This window comes from Apus apus, chromosome 12 (assembly GCF_020740795.1).
Source record: "Apus apus isolate bApuApu2 chromosome 12, bApuApu2.pri.cur, whole genome shotgun sequence".
NCBI lineage: Eukaryota > Metazoa > Chordata > Aves > Apodiformes > Apodidae > Apus > Apus apus.
The window spans coordinates 5203548-5224107 of NC_067293.1; the positions used below are offsets into that span (position 1 = coordinate 5203548).

Here is a 20560-nt window from a genome sequence, read left to right on the forward strand (position 1 = left end):
TCTTTCTCCTGACTACATCTCCTCTCTTCTACTCATACAAGCAAAGGCAAGCTCCAGGTTCAAAACTGAGGCCTCTCCACACGCCAGCTCTGCAGGGAGCCCCAACAAAGAGAATGTGAGAGCTATAAATAGATGCCCCTCCCTGCAGACCCCTCGGGGCTGGGCAAAAAAATCTGTGTGATTGCACAGCTCCACACCAGGAGTGGAGGCCAGTGCTGTCCATAGAAACTCTCTCAGTGGGAGACTTTCTTATCCTGCAAGGTTGGCCATGGCAACAGATGCCTCCATCCCCTCAGGGTCCAGTTCTTTTCCTCTTCTGACTTAATAACCAATCTGCCCTGTGTTTTCCCAGGGGAAACACAGGTTATTTGCTGACAATTCCTTCTTCTCCTCCCCCACTCTGAGTCCTATAACACGATCTATTTATGCAGTTACCCCTTCCCCAAGCCCAGATTGTATTTCGGTGGTCATGGGGCCAAACAAGAGATTCAGCTCTGTCCCTAAGAGCAAGCCAACCCCAGCTCACCTAGCAGAGACAGGAAGAAACCTCCTACCAGCCACAGAAGGCAATGGCCATGTTCCTGAAGAAGGAAGGGTCTGACAGTCACGTCCCTCTCACTGCTTTCCTCTTCTAAGCTAGCCTGGAGTATGCTCACAAACCTCTACTTGCCCTGAAGACTGGGAGGGCTCCTTGCTGGAGAGGATGTCCTGACCCACCTCCTGGGGGGTGCAGCAGCAAGGCACAGGACCACCCTCACCTGGAGCCTGCCCCTGCAGCACCAGGCACTCTGAGCAGCCTCAGCATGGGTTTGCTTCAGTCTGTGTCTGAAGCACCCTGGTAGGAAGAGGAGCTCTGGCATGAGAGCTATTAGAGTGGGTGGCAGCAGATGGTGGAAACAGAGGGGATAAGAAAATAAATACAAAGAGGCTATCTTGAGGGGAGAAGTCACCACATCAACACTCTGTTGCTTACAGTCTCTTTTCCCAAAGCTTAAACAAACATTGCTCAGTTCCCAGCACGCAGGGAAACGCTCTGCCGAAGGAGGGGGGCACAGGCACCTGGGCACGGGCAGCACCATCCAGCCCTGGGGGGGCCCTGCTGCAGCTCTGCCCCTTGCATCCCAACCCAGTGTTTTCAGGGGGATCTGTCTCCTACAGAGCAAGGGGACCAAGGCCAAGAAGGGAGCCAGGGTTTCCTGTTCCTCGGTTACCCACAATTTAGGCCAGTCCGTCTCTGTGAGCCTGTGCAGGGGCACAATGCCACCACATCTGCCCTTCCATGGACACCAAAGCAGGACTGCATGGTGCTAATGGACCCTCTCACCTGGTGCCTTCAGAAAAGCAAGTGGAAGAGATTCCTGAGGGAAATGGGGAGATCCAGTGCTGGGTCTACAGAGAATGCTCAATATTGTTTCACAGGAAAACTATGTACCTTTGTAAGTCACTGAATCACCCAGCAGCACAGCTGCTGATTTGAAGCAAAGCAATCCCTCTCCCAGATCCCACATAACCTGGCACAGCAGGAGCACCTCTCTTCCTGACTATCACCTCAAGCCATTTCATTAACCCTTAAGTCTTGAGTCTGCTTCTCTGGCCACCAGTAGCAGTAGGTAAGCCCTTTCCTTCTAATACTTTTTCTAATAGCAGCCCTGACAGATCTCCAATGAATAAAAACCCAAACTTGGGGAAAACAGGTCCAGGGAAAGGTGGGGTCTGTCCCCCCTCTTCACACACACACACTCATTGTCAGCTAAGAGCCCCTAAAACCTTCAACCCTTGTCAAAACTTTCCATGAGGGGAAATCAGAGGTGAAAGGAGTCTTTAAACATGCAATGTCTGGTTGAGGCAAAGGCAATTTATTATGTTAAGCACGTTATTAAAGGATCTAAAGCAACAGAGCAGAGTTGTTCCAAGAAAGGTTTTAACTTCCCCAGCAACGGGCTCCTGGGAGTCCTCTTGTTAATACTTTGCACGGGGTTGTCTGCAACCAAGCCTACGGTGAACACAAATGCCCCCTCAGTCCCCTTTCAGAACTCATTCCAGTTAAATCAATACAGCCATCAGGGAGACTTGAGGAAGCAAAGCTATTAGAGGGGCTGCAGTTAATTCTGGGGAGAAGAAACAAGCAACAAAAGCAATAAAACTGATAGATGGTTTATGCAGACACAATAACCTTTTCCTGTCTGTGTCCTGCAGCATGGCAGCCCATCAGAAGTGAGGATGCTCACTGGAGAAACCCTTATTCCTAGATTTTGCATGGTCTCTGCTTGGGATCAAAATACTCCTGGGCAGGTGCAGGGCAGAGGGCTATGTCACAGAGGTGGACATGGGGCTGAGAAGAGACACAGAGGTTGCTCTGAGGAATGGAGGGTGTAATTCCAGGCTTGCACTGGATCACCAGAGTCCCCATCAGCATGCAAGAGCTCAGGAAAACTCATTCCCAACCTCCTTTGGCAGCAGAACCTTCAGGGAACAGGGGCACACATGATGACCCCAGCTTTGGGTGAGAAGCATGATCCAGCAGTACACCTTTGCAGCCAAGCAGGAGAGCTCGGAGCAGTGCAGGGACACCACCTCCATGGCCTCCACAGCACACAGTCACTAGCACCTGAGAGGGGTCACCTTCTCTGCCACAGCAATGTCCCTTGGCAACAACACACCAAGAAACCACGTAGGCCCATGTCCCATCCATCTCACCAAGAAAGCTCATGTCTCTCTTCCCCAGACACTCCCGATTACTTCTGCCATAAGCATTGAGAGGGAAGACAACCATGGCTTTGCCTTCTAAACCACCTTAAACATCTGTAGGTGCTTGGAGAGAATCTCAGCAGCAGGAGTTATAATGGCAGTGGTGTTAAAAGCAACTCAGGAGATAGAGCCAGGCTGACTACCCAGTGCCCAGACTGGCACACAGAGAAGAGCTTGCCAGGTAAGAGCTACATAAGAAATAACTGAGAAGATGTCGAGATAGAGGCTCTGCATCAAAGCTCACTGTCTAAAAAGCAGCACCAACGTGAGTTGAAGGTCCTGCAAGCTGGTAGTGTCATCATTTCTGAAACAGTAAAGCCTCTAACTGTAGCAGGAATAAGTTTAATCATATTTGCTCCATCTACAGGCCTATCAATGTAATGCCATAGAACACCACAGCAATCGGAGACTTGCACCTCTCATCTTACAAAATCTCAAACAACAAGATCGCACAGACTCAAAAAGGGGAAACCAGTGGCAGACTGACTCTGGCACTGAACCAGCCACTCCTCCTGACAGCATGACACTTATTAAAGAGCCATTGGTGCAGCCTCTCCCTTCTAAAGCTACACAGCTGTGAAAAAAAACATCTCTCCACCCAACTGACCTCCAAGTCCAGGTCTCAGGCGGTTGTCATATCCATCCAAGAGCCTGTCCAGTATGCGGGTGAAAATGGTGATGTTGTCTTTGCTGTCATCAACGACATCTGAAACGTGCTTCTGAGACAGCCTGACACATGGGGGAAAAAAAAGGAAAAAATCTCATCAGAAGAGAAACCCACTCTTTACATGGTCTGAACAGCTACTGGAAATGAAGGGATGTTGGTTCATGCTCCAGGGGGCCCTGAAGTGCAGGATGCAGCCTGTTGATAACGTGATCAACTTGCAGGACTCCCCACAGGGCATCTTAAATCAACTCCCCACTGGGGTCTGCCACCACAGCCCTTATCATGGCAGCTGAGGCTGCCTCATCCTCACCTTTCCACGTTCAGTGTGAGTGGCACAATGAGTAGCTGTTTAGGAGCCCTATCTTTTCAGAGAGCTTTCCCCTGCCCCAGCTTCCCTCACCTGCCCCCTAACAAATGGCATTTTATGAACAGAGGCTGTGGGAACCTCAGTAACTCAAGTGCCAGTATCCCCTTATAGGCAGCATAGAAGAAGTGGTGCCAGTTATTTACCATATCAAGCTATTTCCAAGTTCTCTACACCTGGGAAGAAGGAAGGGAATCAGAAAAGCAGGAATCCAGAAAAGCAAGCTTGAAGCCTGAGTCCATCTTTAAAACTCTTTATGAACCATTTCTGCTGTTTGTTGAACTTTCCCTGTTGATAAAATCAAATGAGTTTTCACATTCTTATCTTTGCTCAGCTGGAAGTCCCAAAAGCATCCAAGGCTATGGATGTTGTTTCCCTGGACTTCAGTACAGTCTTTGACTCTGTCTCCCAGAGCACTCTCCTAGAGAAGCTGGCAGCTCATGGCTTGGACAGGAATACTCTTCACTGGGTTACAAACAGGCTAGATGGACAAGCCAAGAGAGTTGTGGTGAATAGAGTTAAATCCAGCTGGTGGCCCCCAGGGCTCAGTTTTTGGGCCAGTCTTGTTCAATATCTTTATTAATTATCTAGATGAGGATTGAGTGCTCCCTCAGTAAGTCTGCAGATGAAGCTAAGCTGGGCAGGAATGTTGACCTGCCTGCCTGAGGGTAGAAAGGCTCTACAGCGAGACCTAGACAGGCTGGATCAATGGACCAAGGTCAATTGCATGAAGTTCAACAAGGCCAAGTGCCTGGTACTGCCCTTGGGTCACAACAACCCCAGGCAATGCTACAGGCTTGGGGAAGAGTGACTGGAAAGCTGTCTGGTGAAAAAGGAGCTGGAGGTATTTGTCAACAACCAGCTGAACATGAGCCAGCAGTGTGCCCAGGTGGCCAAGAAGGCCAACAGCATCCTGGCTTGTATCAGAAGTGGTGTGATGAGCAGGAGGAGTGAAGTGATTGTCCCCCTGTACTCAGCACTGGTGAGGCTGCAACTTGAATCCTGTGTTCATTTCTGGGCCCCTCACTACAAGAAGGACATTGAGGTACTAGAACATTCAGAAAAGGGCAACAAAGCTTAAGGGTCTGGAGCACAAGTCTTATGAGGAGCAGCTGAGGGAACTGGGGGCATTTAGTTTACAGAAGAGGAGGCTGAGGGGAGACCTTTTTACTCCCTACATCTACCTGAAAGGAGACGGTAGCAAGGTGTGTATGTTGGCCTCTTCTCCCAAATAACTGGTGATAGGACAAGAGAAAATGGCCTCAAGTTGCACCAGGGCAGGTTCAAATTGGCTATTAGGAAACATGTCTTTACTGAAAGAATAGTCAAGCATTGGAACAGGGTGTCCAGGGAAGAAGTGGACTCACCAGCCCTGGAGATGTTCGAAATGCATGTAGACGTGGCACTTCAGGATATGGTTACTTTGGATGGGGGTGCTGGGTTAACAGTTGGATGTGATGGTCTTAGAGACCTGAAAATCCAACCTTAATGATTTTATGATAAATTAGATTATTTCCTCTTGGAATTTTCTGCCCCAGGTGGAATAAAGTAAGCAGTAAATTTCTCAAAGTTCATCTCACCAAACAAAATCTTCAAGCCCAAAAGGTTCACATAATTTGCATCTTGTGTCTCCCTTTCAATCAACAGAAAAGGAGGCTGTGAATCCTTCTGAAACTGGCTGTCTGTAAAAGATTTCAGAGGACCAGTGCTGTGGCTCCTAGCTTTCCACAGCAAAAATAGCTGTTAGGACAAAAACAAATGGAAGGGCAGAAGATTAAGTAAGAGAAAACAACAACAACAAAAAAATCTATAGAGATGCAGAGACAGCAAGGAAGACGAAGAGGAAATAAGAGACACCAATGAGGCCAAAAAATGATTAAGAGGTGCAGAGGCAGCAGCATAGCTGAGGAAGCCCAGCCAGAAGGGGGGAAAAAAGGCTTCTGGGAGCAGAGGGATCCTCAGCAGTGGCATCAGGAGCCCCTCAGGAGCAAGGCAACCCCAACTGGCAACTCAGATCCATGTCACTAACTGAAGAGGTAAGAGACTGGTGAGCACTGCCCAGGTGAAGCCCATGAATGCAGCAAACAAGGGAGACACTGGCGTTGCAAGACATGGGTGCCTTTACCAGGGAAGGCACCTAAGACCCTCTTAAACAGGGTCCTGCTCCCTATAGCTGGGGAAAGAGAAGCCCTAAACACTTCTGCCCCTTTCCTTCTCCTTAACCTCATTTGTCTTGCTCCAGTTGATGTGTCAGCCACTAGTTTAAGAATGCATCAGAAGGTAACTGGGAGGGGGGGAACAACCAAAGAAACCCAGAAAGATTAATATCATTTAAGGAATTCAAAGCTTAATCCTGCTCCATCCCATCTGGTTAGACTAGCTACATCTCACACTACTGGTTCATTTGTAAATGCTCTGTGAAGGGTCAGTAGGATGACAAGTAGCAGAGCTGGCTTGGAGTTTCCTATCAGATTGTTCTCCCAATGGAAGCCCTGGCTTCTGTAAGATAAAAGAGCAAAAATTATTTTCTCACAAAAGAGGAAAAACAGAGCTGTGTATGGGTTATTTTTAGAGTCAGGCTGAATCAATACTATTCAGCAGGCTGCAGCTAATTGAAAGATTCCATTTGGGGCAATTTGGGCATTAATTTGCATCAGCATCAATGACCAAACAGTCCAGGAAATTGCATTTCAAGTGTCTGAGGTTTGCTTCTCCAGGGATCCGATCCTACTTCTCACAAGGCCACTTGGCCTCTGGTTTTTAGCAAACCAATACCTGCTATCATGGGAGAAGTTGTCAAGCCAGGAAGCTCAGCCTAGAGGAGCCAAATGAGGGTAATAAAGTGCTTAAATTGCAGCTCCCACGGGGCATAGGGGGTGAGGCAAGGTTGGGAAAATACCCATCCCAGTCCTAATGCAACCTGTCAGATCTGAAGCATCAAAGCACCACTGCTATTACAAACTGCATCACAGCCTTCAAGACTTCTCATGCAAATCAAAACACTGGTTTTGGCTTTTCATCTGGACTTGAAATATTTGAAATAGCGGAACTCCCCGCAGGTAAGAAGAATTTTGATGAATTTTACAAATGCCTACTGTAATTAGTGAGATTTCAATTGTAGCAGCTTTCAATAGATGTCATGGTTAAAAGCAATCTGTACCAGTGTCTGCTGATGGGTATATAACCATCTATAACTTATGAATAGCTGGCATGTTCATGAAAGCTCATTCATTAATGTTTTATAAGCTATCTTTAAAAATTACCCGTAATACAAAGAGCAAGAGGACAGATTTCTGTGAAGGAACTCCTGGCGGAGGCTCAGCAGTGATGGGAAAAACGAGTTTATAAATTTCAAAGCAGTTTTACTTAGCCTGACATTTGAGGCTTCAACTTTTAACGTGAGCAGCGTGGGATTCACTCAGGAAGCACCAGGGAAAGAGCAACGCAGGCAGGGTGAGGGAAGGTGCAGGCAGGGGAGAGCCAGCAGCACCTCTGCCTGGCTAATTCCCCAGCCCAGCCGAGGTCTGAGCGGGCTCATCTAACCTTAGCATAGAGCTCAAGCTGCCCCTTAGCAGGGTGTTAAAACCAGGTCTCGTTTATCTCTCTCAAAGCCCCGGAGAGGAACTCTTAAGGAACGGCAAAGAGGTATGAGGATCACGGTTTTAAAATAATTAAAGCCTTTAGACAAGGCAGGCAGGGCTTTACAGCCAATTTAATTAGGATAGGCTTGAGGAAAAGCAGTTACCTTCCCAGCCATCCCCGTGCACACGCTCTCTGGAGAGCTGGCTGCCACATCGGCGTGCTGACCTCCCAGCACGGCTCCCCTCCTCTGCAATTTAGGAACCGAATCCTCCCGCAGAGCAGCCCCGATACCTGCACGACGGGCGGCGAGGGGGCGGCAGCAGCACCAGGGAAACTGCGGTGGAAGCAAAAGGGCAGCGGTGGCGAAAGCGAGCAGAGGGCCGGGGGGCCCAGGGGGCCGGGGGACACCCCCCTGCAGCCAGCCCAGGGTGGCGACCCTGCTCCAGCCCGCTGGAGGGGAAGGCGAGAGGCCAGCGCTTGGGGCGGGCAGGGGCAGGGCAGGGAGCCGTGCATCGATACGAGGGTCAGCACCTCCATGCCAAGGCAGCCTTGGGGTGCATTTCCTTCTGCAAAGCTGGAGGCAGGCAGGTGAAGCGGCGTGGGCAGGGCAGGTGTGCGCAGCTGGGTAAACTGCTGCAGGCAGAGGGGTGCGTGGGTGAAGCAGCAGCGGCAGCACTGACAGTTCTTCACGCATGAAAATCCTTGATCACTGCTGGACTTGTAACTCGGCAGACAGCATCTCAGTGTCCGTACCTGGCACTCTAAAGGCTTTTTCTAAATTTTTTATAGAATTCATGTATTATTTGCATTCCCCTCCCTCTGCACAGAGCTCCCCCCTCCCTGTGGCTGGCAGGCTGTGCTGGGGGTGTGTCTGCCTCCCCTCCTTGCAGGGCTCCCCCAGCTCACCAAGCCTCAGCAGAGGCTCTGGTGGGATGCAGAGGAGGACTGCAGAGCCTGTCATAGACTAACAGGCTTTTGTCCTCTCCTGACACCTCCCAGAGGCTGGTGGCAGCACTCTCTGTGGCAGGACAGCCCACCTGGGAACACCAACCCAGGCAGAGGGTGAGCAGCATGCCCAGCCAGGGCTGGCCTCCCTGCTACTCAGGTGTGCTACTTGTGGGTCATTACATCATAAACAGCCAAACACCTGAAGCAGTTTAATTCTCTTAATGATCTTAATGATCTAGTGACTAGATGATCTTTTCAAGGTCCCTTCCAACCCCTAGGATTCTATGATTCTATGATTCTTTTAAAGAAAAGAGTATTACAAAAAATGAAAGGGAAGGGGAATCCCTCTTCCAGGTTAAAACTCATCAAGGCCAACTCCGTGCCCAGAGTGAATTGTGCAGAGGCCAAATTCAGAAATGGGATTCATGCACAAAATGCTGGCAACTGTCCTTAATGAGAGCACCTCAAATAATGCTAATGTAATCAGTCAGCTTAGCCACGAGGGACTGAACAGTCCCCAGGTGAAGGGCATGGGGATGGGGACAAGGGCAGGGTCACATACAGCAGAGACACTTTTTAGTGCTTTGCCCTGGACTACTCCATGCAAGTACTAGCTCTGAGATATTTAAGCACAGCAAGAGGACTGCAGCCTTGGCCAGCAGCCTCAGTGCTTACCACCTTACCCGGCATCAGCAGGGAGAGCCAAAACCAGGCCTAGGACTCCAAGGCTAACAAGAGAGAGCGACCCAGTTCCCGGGAGCCTCAGCGCCATGGCCTCAGCACGTGGTGACCAGCAAGCAAGCCTCCAACACCTGCCAGGGTGGGCACAGAGGAAGAGGAGAGGAAAGAAAAGAGACTTTATTTACTTGGAGGAAAACAATGCACTTAGTTCAGTTTTTCCTAACAGTTGATCCGTGTTAGCCAGCAGTCTGTATTTCTGGGGTCCTGTATTTGAAGCTCCAGAGACCAAAAGCAGCAGCATCTCCTGCACCACCTCTGGCCCTGGGGAAGTCACAGCATGGGATCAGAGCCAAGCACATATACACAGATACAAACCCTCACCCATGTTCATACCACATCAAGCAGTCCCCCAAGTGCTTCAGCACCTTTCTTCAAGTGCATAGCTCCACTTCCAAAATGACTGCACTGGTTCTTTTTCCACCCATCATTTTCTCCTCCTCTTCACCCCATCTTGCAGCAGCTCCCACCTCCCCCAACTATCTGTGCTGCCTTGGGGACACCCATACAGCAGAACCACTTGCACACTCTCAAGACCTATTTTTTTCCAAACATCTTTTCTCTGGACAGTTAGGCTTTCATTTTACTCTGGTAATGACACTGCCAGAAATTATTATTATTTGGGCACTGAGGCTCAAGGTGGTGGGAGTGTTCAACTGTACTGCATTTAGTGTGCTCAGACTTTTCATTAATGCTCAGTTTTACTTTTATTGTGATGTTATTGCACATTTAACTGCCTTCCCCTTTTATGTATCTCATTATGGTGATGCACCTTGGAACAGCACTGCCAAGCAACAGCCTGTATAAATACAGCTCGTCGTGACACCTTCCCAGCACACCACCTCTTGCCACACATGGGATTCAGCCTAGCAGAGGTTCAGCACCATGACAGTCAGGCACAACTGGCTATAGGGGGAGTCCCAAAAGCTGCAAATGAAGGCTCACTTCAATAACAGTCTGAAGAAACCAGGGCAAAATGTTGCCAGCCAAATCTGACCTCTGGATTTCCCCACTCAATAGGCACTAACATCACAGAGCCTCAGGCAGTTTCTTCTGGCAATGAAGGAGAAGCTGGGTTGAAAGCCAGACTCCACAGGCTGCACAGTATTTCTCAGCTAGCAGAGGGTGCATCAGGACGAAGGGACAAGTGAGCTATGCAGGTGCCACCAAGGAGCAGGAATTTCTGCACACAGACATGGGAGATGGGAACAGCAAACAGAAATCCCATGGAGAGCAAGGAGCTCACCCCAGCAGGAGATCATGTATACACAGCAATGTGTATGTAGCTAACCTTGCCACAGAGCCCTGGAAGAAGAGAACGGATACAAGGCCAGGCTTGTGTGTTCCACCACAATTCTGCACTGAGCTACCCATGGTCACCCCAGGTACCTCAGCTCTGCAGCCTCCCTGGATGCTGTGCCTGATCTTTCCTTTATAGCTCAGTACAGCTCTAGGAGGACATGAGCTGCCACACAGGCAGAAGGTAAGAGCCAGACACTGCAAGTTCTTATCCAACCACCTCAACTTTTGTTCTGGCAAGATATTCACTAATGGCAGGCACAGGGAAAAAAAGAAACAAACCTGACGGGCCCTAGCATTGCCTTGCAGAGAGTGTACTTCAGATGTGTTATCTTCATCTTCCTCCCCATGCCTTACTTGAAATCCTTGCAAATATCAGTGTGGGGATTAATTTTGTCCATGTGAGCATTTGCTGGTGTGCTCAGGCCTTATCTAATCAGGATGCTAGCCAGGGAAGCACAGCCTTCACACCAAAGGAGCACATGCTCCCCAGAGGCTGTAGGAGGCTTCTGGCACAGGCACACCTACACCTCTGGTGAGATGGGCCCTGATTCAGGACAGCTCCTCTGGCTCCTGTCACCCTCCAGCTGAGAAGGGACACACAGTCTTGGAAATTCAAGTATTTGCTGATGAAGCACAAATTAAGAGGCTGAACATCTGTTCTGTGTGAAATTCCAACAGTTACGGGGGACTCTTTCCAAATCACAACAAGGACAGCTAAAATGTTGATGTCTCTTACAAGGCAAATTCAAAACTCCTTCAATTAGCAGCTCCTCCACAGATTTCCTTTCAACTTTTCCCTTTAATTTTACTCAAGCTTGCATATTATACAATAGGTTTTAGTTGTTTTTTTTTCTAATACCATTTCAAACACTAGCCAAAAGCACACAAAAAAATTTGCTGGCTTTCCTTCTCCCCTACCCACACCACCACTGAAAATTTTCATTGAAATCAACACTTCTCTGTTCAACTGCTGATTTCACTAAATGGTTTATTCCAGCAGATTTTGCACAGCCAGCAGATTTTGACCAGGGATATCCACACAAATGAGGACCCTTTGGTTTTGCCGGGGATGGTTCCTGGCTCCGCAGGATCTGCTCTTACTCCTCTAGAGGAATTTGGACCCTCTTTATTGGGTTTGGCGAGACTGTGGGCTGGGGAGATTACACACCAAAGGTGGGACAGAGCAGGTAAAGAAAACAGGACCAGAAAATGAGGCAGCAAGGTAATTCAGAAAGACATAGGGTCAGAAACAGTGACAAAAGCCAGAAGCATTTACACCTTCCACGTATTTGTGTATAAGGTAAGCCTGTCTGTGCCAAAAAGCTCCCAAAACCTGCATATCCACCAAACCCTGTTTGTACAGGCTTCCTTCAATAATATATGGAGAGGAAGGACTAATTTTCTGCTTCAGATAGTTCTGTTGAGGGAGGTGCTAGCCAAGGATAACAGGGATGCTCAAATGAAGTTAAATACATGCTTCAATCTCATTTTAAACATCAGAACCAGTTTTAAATATCTACGCTGGGAGAAAAAAACCTGTTTTCACTGCTTCCCCAAGTGATTACTTTGCCAGCCACAGCTCAGCTTGCTGGCACAGAGAACATCCCCAAAATGGGGTGTAAGAGTACATGGATAGACAACACAGCAAGGAAAATAGGCTGGCACTGTTTTCTACCACTTCCCTTTGGTTCTTGTGTTTTTCCTGGGGAACTGGATAGAAGAAGCTGCACAGCATTTCCCTTGATCTTTGTCTGCTTTACCTTTAGAGATGGATTGAGAAGCAGACACAGTCCTGGGGATTGTGGCTGACACTCCCAATTAACACAGGAGCTTAAACTGTTGGTGATGAACCATGGTAGCCTTGTGACATTGAGCCAGGGCTGGCCAGGCAGTGCTGGGGAAGCAGCAGAAGGAACAACCCCCTTCCAGCACTGGTACTCATCACCCTATTGCCAGGCAGGAAACATGTCTCTGGAGGATGCAAGAAGATTTTTGCAGAGCAGGTTTCACCCTTCATACAGTGTAAGAGATCTTCCAAAGCTCCCCATAGTCAGAAGTTAGTATGGTCCCCATGCCACAGCAGTTCTCAGCATCATCTCTCCCCTTTCCTGGGCCTCTTGCTAGCTGGGCCCAGCACCAACCAAGGGGACACACAAAGTCACAGCTCATGCGAGTGCTTTCTAAGCCAAATGGCTACTGGCCACAGCCTCTCCATGTTTCTGGCCTAGCAGGTTTGTAAAATCAATCCCAGTTTCAGCAGCCAAGTAACTGAGTCCCTCAGGTTCTAGCACAAAAGAGGAGAGGACTGCCTGCCCCACAGCAGCTGCTGCTCACAGCAGAGCAGGCAGGAAGGGGTCCCTTGCTATGCAGCACCATCTCAAGCAAAGGCAAGGAATGGAAACACCTTTCCCAAGGCACACTCGTGGGTAACACTGGGGTTCCTCCAGCTCAAACTGGTGCTGTCCTTGCAGAAGGCTTAAACAAAATGCTATTCAGCTGTCACCTCCCACTCAGGGAGGCTCTGAAACATTCAACATCTTTACCTGAATACCTGCAGGGATCCTTGGTCCTCTGGGAACAGGAGGGAGGATGCAGGCAACATGCATTTAACTGCATGTAAGTGAGTGAGGGTTTAGGAATGCTAATTGGATGGTAACAGTTTCAAAGAAGAAAAAGCCCTCAAATCTCTTACTAGGTCTTGTTGAAAGCGAACTGCATAGTATTCGTGAAGAAAAAAAAGCAGAAAGCAAAGATTTCTGAGCTCAGAAAAGAGTGGTACAACTCCTTAGACTGACCCCTCTTTTATGTAACTTATAGGACATCACCGTATAGCTTCTGGTTCTCATCTATACCTATGCAAGATAGAGCCTGTAGGGATGGTACATGTTCAAAGCAGCTCTGCACTTCCTTCCTCCATCTGCCCATTGCTCATTTCTTAATGGCACAGTTAGCAAACGCATTCATCACTAATTCTGCAGTTGCTGGTAACCTCCACAGCTGAATCAAATGCAGATTTTCTAAGGAGCCCTGCTAACACTTTGCAGCTGGAATCCAGCAATACTTGAAATTTACAATTCTGTGCACTCTGGATGTTGGCAGGTCTCTTTATAACTGCATACCTTAAGGCATCATGAACATACCCACTCCTCCCCAACACAGGCAGGCTGTCCAGTCTCCGGAGCATCACGGCATAACAACACTCCTGAGTAATACAGCTTTCCTGTTGGATGTGCAGTTCAGGAATGAGTAATTGGAAAATCTTCCTTCTCCTCAAGACAGCACCATGCTCCAGCCCTTGCTCCTACTGAGGTGGGTTCAGGAACCAAAGTAGTGCTGGCACCTTTCAGATCAGCAAGGTACCCAATGTTAACATAATGACCAGGGTATCTCCTGGCTTGAGATACTGAGCCTGATTTTTTCAGAAACCCTTGTTCTAGAAACCACTATATATTCCAAAATGCCTTCCCAGGGAAGGCTGATTAGCACAGGTTTGCTGCTGACAAGGGAAAGACAGAGAGAGCTCTGGAGGTGGAAACTGAAAGGTAAGGCTAGAATAGAAATCTGAGAGCACAAACCAGAGAAGGGGTAGACTGCAAGCATCAGAAAAGGAATGAAGACAGAAGAGGCCCATAAACCTCAGTACATTTGTGAGAGTTAAATCAGTATTTCTCCCAAGTTATTGCCTCCTTGAAACACACAGCCAAGGGAACAGCCTGATTCACTTTGCAATAGTCTCACAGTGTGGGCTGTATTTATGAAGAAGCCCAAAGCACATATTTGCCCCATCATGCACCCAGAGATGCTGTGTACCTGCAGTATCATTAGGTCAGCACACCCACACTCTGTGACCTACACCAGTGGAATCAGCTGAAAGAGTGCTGAGCACTTACAGCTCTCCCTCAGACCATAGCCCCCAGGACCAGCAGCTGCTCCATGTCTTTGCCACGTCAGGTATCTCAAGGATGGATGTGCAATGAGGAGCTGATCCTGGGAAGCCAGCTGGAAAACAGACTGGGAAGTATAGACAGCCTCAGTCCAAAAGCCCAGACACAAGCACTTCCATGCAGGTAGAAGAAGGTTATCTAGACCTGGTGGGTGCCAAGCACATCCACCCACCTGCACAGTAGTGCAGTCAAGCACAGCACTATGGGTGACCTCACAACACCTGCATATTTACCCCCAAATTCAGGTGTTTGCACAGCACAAGAAGCTCCTTAAAGCTCTTTCTCACTGCATTGGAGCCTCTGCAAAACAGGTTCCAAGCATCAGAAGAGGTCCTTTGACACCTCTCATGGATTCCAAAATTGTCCAAACTACACAGGCTCTGGTCTGCCCACCCATTCCCAATGCTCTGTGAGCACACCAGCCTTGTGGTGATCACTGCTGCACCTCTTCTAGTGCTTCTTTGGGTAAAGCTCCAAGCTCTCTCTGCAGAGATGGGCAGGCAGCAAGCACTCAGAGCAGCAGCAGCAATAAATGCAGGCGACGCACATGCTGCCTTCTGTGCCTGTTGGAGAGGTTTTGCTTCAGTACTCAATCACTTCAGCTAAAAATGAGGGCCTAAAGCTATCCTTTTATTTGAGGGCAGGGGCAGCAATGAGCAGACATAGTTCATCTGGACACCTGGAAATGACGGAATAGACTCTGTGGTGTTTAACAAGACCCTGGTCCCACTGGTTGTTTGCATCCCTTTGTTCTGAAATGAGCTAACTGGGATGCACACGTACACTGCATAAGGCAGGGGGAGACACCCCAGCTGGTGTGTACTGGAAGCAGTCCAGCCCTGCCAGCATCTTGCTCTACTTGCACCAGCCAGTGCAGGGGAAACCTCAGTTTGTTATCCTGGACTGAGGTTTCCATCAGAGGTAGCCCAGATTTCTCTGACTTGCCTCATTTTAGCACTGCTTTGTGCAATCTAGATGCTGCTGAAGGACAGAAGCTATTACAGTGTTTTATAGGAATCAGAACAAGAAACAGGCAGTAGTACCTCTGCCTATTTGAATCAAACTTACTGTTTATCATCTACGTAAAGAAATGGGACTGGCTCACAGCAGGAGGCACATGGCTGAGGAGCCAGAGTCTTCAACTCACAAGCATGAAAATATTGGTGCTTTCTGACCTGAGGGGCACACATTGGCTCATCCCCACAACACACACTGCACAACCTACGAACAACCTTCCCATGAACCTGTCACACACATAAGGTATGAGACATATGTGATGGTTACCGAACACATTCAGTATCCTGCAACACATGCCAGCAGAAGAGGACACTCAGAATGAGAAGCACAACGCAAAGAAATTAAAGGTTCAGCTCAACATGGAAACCTTGAGAGCAAGCCTTAAAGTGGATCTCTTTGGTAGAAAGCTGGTAACAGAGAAACAAGCTTTGTGCCCAACTCCCAGCCCAGTTTTAATTTTTCAAAACTAGAAGCCACTTGACAGTTTTTCCTCATCAAAACAAAATTAATCCCAGTATTGTGTCTCACTAGTCAAAAACACATCCAGAGGGACTGTAGAGTGATTCACACCCACGACCGCTACAGGAAACCATTTGCACTCAAAGTGTAACAAGCCAACACTGATTCACCCATATAATTACAGGCAGACACTGATTCACAGCTACTGCAACTGCAGACAGAATCAAGTTCACAAGCACAACTGGAAATACAACTGTGCTGACAATACCCTCAGTCTGCAGTCATATGTAGACACAAATCCTTGGAAGACTACCTAGCACCCGAAATGAAGCAAACACAGCCAGCCAAGCCCTGTGCATTTTGCTAGCACTCTTGTCCTTCACCCCACAGCCATCTTTCCTTCACTGATGAAACAATACCCACACCTCAGCAATTGCTCCTTCCCCGACAGCCCTCACACTTGCCAAGAACGACTGTCAAAGCCTGAACCCAGGAGCAGAGCTGTACGAGGTATATTCAGGCACACGATCCATACAGACAGAGTAAGAGAACATGGTGCAAGGCATCAACAGACATTCACTTTGATACCACGGATCTGTGCACTGACTTCGTGTTTCCAGCATATAAGTAAATGAAAGCAAGTATAACACATTTAGCCCAAGAGCAAAGGAGGTGGCAAAAGACTCAGAATTGGGAAAAAGCTTAAAAAGGCAAGATTATTTACTACACTCTGTGGTTGGGTGTATAATTATGTCAGTGTTCAGCCTGGGTATTGTGCTACTTTTTGTAAACAGTTGACAGGAATACTCCTAGTGAGATGAGGGGCTGGGCTGCTTCTCCAGTGTTGAGAGGAGCAGGCTGAAGAGGACAAGGTCTACCTAGAAAAAAAAAGAAACTGACATGAAAGAATGGATTAAGCAGGAAAAGGTGAAGGAGCTAGGAGTGAATTGGGACAGGCAACAGTCTACAGACAAAGAAGAAAGAGAAAAGCAGAAAGAATAGGAGGAAAGCTGCATGATGCAGACTTGTGATAAGGAGCTCCAAAAGCAAGGAAAACCAGCAGCCTCCCAGTGCTGACCACGTCTCACAGAGGTGCAGAGGAAAGGATGCAGCCTCCAGCCAAGCATGTGTTGTGGGGTCCAGGTGCAGCCACAACCCCTCTAGCTGCTCCGAGCTCTCTTGGAAAGAGCAGGAGCATCAGGCTCTTGCACTCCTCCTGCCTGTGTGCATACGGATGTGCAGGTACTGCAGGGCAGCCAGCCATCGCGGGCACTGGCTGAAGGGCAGGCTGGCAAACTATGGAAACAGCATCACCTCAAAACAGCCTCAAATCCTTTATCCTTCAGGGTAAAGAGAAAGTTAAGAGAAAGACTACAGAAAGGAGAGGACTTGGCTGAACCACACTAAGCATCTTCTAGTTGTAGGCTGGACCTGCCTCACCACCTGTTATTTTTCTTCTCTGCTCTCCCCGCAAGGAAGCTAAGAGGACCAAGAAGCGAGAAAGCAAACCTGCTCTGCTGCTGCTCTCAGAACAACTCAGGTGAGCATCCACTCAGAGCTGCTCTTGCCAGCTAGACCACAACTGCAGGAATCTCACCAAAGGGTCCTGGTTCTCCATTTCTGTCTGAGGACACTGCTGTGTTTGCAGCCAGCCAGCAGCAGATTCAGGGGAAAGACTACGTACAGATGCAATTGGCCAGGGAAATGAATTATTTCTTTAATTATACTTCTGTTGTCCAGATGAGAACCATTCTGGCAGAAGGCAGAGCATGGAACAATAGATAAGCATTGCAGCAGGGCCTGCCTAATGTTTAATTGCATTACACTACTCATTTTCCAATGATCCATATCTCAGTTCTAGTAACTCTGGAGGGAGGAGGAAAGATCTGGAGCTCTTTTTCCTTTCCTCCTATACCAGCCTCAGACATTGCAGCCCTCAAAACTCCTTTCCCTCCCCACCCCAACAAGAGCATCAGAGCCCATTAGGCCTGGCTGCAGGATTCAGGGGGAAAACTGACTTTGCTTTACTACACCCTTCCCCCTGCTCAGCCCTTTCTCTGCATTCACCGTCCGGCTCCAGGAGCAGAGCTCAATATTGCCCACATCAAGACATTTCCCATCTCAGCCGCTCTCACCTCTCCCCGGTCTCCAGCTGGCAGCAGCAGGCGGGCGAGCTGGAGCCCCGGGGGTCCCCAGCGGGAGGGACCCCCGCACAGCTCGGGCGGCCGCTCTGCTCCGGAGCAACACGCTCCGGAGTTGCCGCTGAAGCGAAAACGCTCCGATCCCGCAGCCGCCCTCCCGAGCCCCCCCATGCCCGGGATGTGCGCGCAGGGCAGAGCCCCCCTTCCCCCGCCGCTCCCCCTATTGTTCACCGGCCCACAGACAATAGCCGGGGGGTCTACACGGCCCCCGGCGGGGCGGTTATTCCGCGCTCGCTGTAGCCGCCGGGGAGACAAGATCCGGGGAGGGGGAACCGGGACACGAGCCGCCGCCGCGCCCCGCACGCACTCACCGCCGCGCCGGCTGCCCCAGCGAGGGGGGCCGGGGCCGGAGCCCGCACCGCTCCGCACCGCACCGCTCCGCGCTCCCGAGCCGGCCGCGCCGCCCGCCGGAGCTGCCAGCAGCCGCCTGCGCGCTCCTCCGGCCGCGACGAGGGAGGGAGAGAGGGAGGGAAGAGCATCCCCCCGCCTTCCTCCTCCTCCTCCCCGCGCCTCGGAGGAGGGTTTACCCACCCGCTTTGTACGGAGCCGTCCCTCCCGCAGCGCGGGTGGCGGGGACCGGGCGCTGCCGCCCTCCCTGCCCAGGGTTGGGGCCACCACCCCGAGCGACTCCCGGAGCCCTCCCGCAAACGCCGGCCTCCCAGCCCCGCGGCAGCCCCCGCCATCCTTTCCGACAAGGAGGATGTGCAGAACAAGGCTGGCTGGTCCCAAGGTCTACCTGTTGAAGGGGGGGAAGCTCCTCAAGGCTCTGGTGCTCTGCAAGGAGGTGATCAGCACCCCAAGGGCTGTGCTGCACCCCAGCTCCTGCCACCCTGCCTCCTCGCTGCAAGGTCTGGCCGTATCCCGGGTCTGCCGATGGGGCAGGGAAGTTCAGCCAGCAACTTGGAATTGCCGAGGTTGATAACGCAATAAAACGGCACGCAGAGGAAAACACGCAGAGAAAGGGAGAGGAGGAAGAGAGGTTAAGACGCAGCGGGGAGCAGGCAGTGAGAAAACAAGGACAAATTCCCCGTGGCCATGCGGGGTTCCCAGAGGAAGAGCGACGCGAGGTGCGCTGGGCAGAGCTGGCTGGGCTCGGAGGTTTTGTGGAGCAACACGGCAGCGGAACCGGGAAGGCAAAAGCTGACAGTTGGGCGCACTGAAAATATATTGTCCCTGCAGAGCTCTCCTTGGGAAACATGCACTGCAAGACTCAGCCGCAGCTGTGACTCCAAGGCACACAACCACTCCTCCATCACTGAGGAGGAGGGATGAGAGGAAGGCTCATGACTGCAGGCATTACTGACCACCCCAAAATTCCTTTAAAATACTCTTGGGTTTGAATACCTTAAACTAACACATCAACATAGTTCAGGGCAAAGGGCCCTCAAGGCGTGAATGATTAAATCCAGTTTAACTGTCAGTTCCCTGCATTTTGATATCAGAAAGTGACCTAGTTCTTATTCCAGGAGAAGGGGGCAATCGCTGTTCTACCTCATCCCTACAGATCACAACCATCCTGTGGTGAGATTGGAGCATTCATCATGACTTGTGTCTGGACGGTAGGAAGAGGACATAGGCTGTCTATCAAAGCACGATCTGGGCATGGTCTTTAATAATCCAGGTCACCAGTCTTGCATCTGATAGCAGCAGCTTGAATACCAGTAGAGTTCTGCTTTCCTCTGCTGAATAGGGGCCATATGCAAGACCTGATGAGCCTCAAAAGATCTGAAGACCAACATCCCGAGCAAAAACTGAGCTTAGTCCAAACACAGTGCTCCCTCAATCAAATCTGGCTTCTCTTAAACCAAAGGAGGAACAGTCCTTAGTGTTAACTGCACTTGGGTCTCTTACAGAGACTTTGCAGCTACCACAAACCATATATAATCAAGATAAGTTTCTTCAGCCCTCAGGAACACAACCAACCCTAGACAATGGAGATTAAACACTCACAAGACAATTTTGAAGCATCAGCAATCCCTAGAAGAGAGCTGTGTGTGTGCTTGCCAGCAGAGGAGCTTTATTTGGTGGTCTTCATAACTGGGGCAACTCATAGGAAAATTCACACTGGAACAGATTTCAGGACACCATCTAGTCCAACCTCCTACCTTAGCATGGTCAGCTAAGGAAGAGAACTGTGAGCCACACAAATTTGCCATACTTATTCACATTGAATTTCTGCTTGTATCTAAGTTTCCTCCAAGGCCCAGCTTCTGCTCCTGATTCATATGCTTGGGAACACAGGAGTGTTGGCAAGAGAATAGGGAAGAGCTCAGAGGGAGTCCCAAGGCAGAGTCATTCACTTGGCTAAAAGCCCCAAGGACCTGGTCCACCCTCTTCCCACTGGAAGGTAACACTCCACTGGAGAATATCACCATGATGACTATGCCCAGAGGTGGAACCAGACACAGGACCTGGCTAACTCAATAACATTGGTCACCTGGAGGCTGAGAGCAGAACAGGTCCTAATAGTGTTCTTCCTCCTTTCCAAACTGACTCAGTTGCTGGCATGAAATTCCTTGGATATGAGAACGGGCATGAAACAGAAGTAGAGACAAACATATCTGGAGACAGAAATGACTCAGGATTTTAA

General features: G+C 49.6%; 1 protein-coding gene across 1 annotated transcript in view; it reads right to left on the bottom strand.

Moving 5' to 3' along the window:
* The window catches only part of GABRA3 (gamma-aminobutyric acid type A receptor subunit alpha3), a 90691-nt gene that overhangs the window by 56147 nt on the left and 13984 nt on the right, over window positions 1-20560 (bottom strand). The window contains exons 2-4 of the mRNA XM_051630583.1: window positions 18282-18467; window positions 8993-9121; window positions 3356-3477 (exon numbers count right to left, since the gene is read on the bottom strand). Of these exons, the coding sequence (XP_051486543.1) occupies window positions 3356-3477; window positions 8993-9121; window positions 18282-18467 (437 nt within the window). The remainder of the gene's footprint in view (window positions 1-3355; window positions 3478-8992; window positions 9122-18281; window positions 18468-20560) is intronic.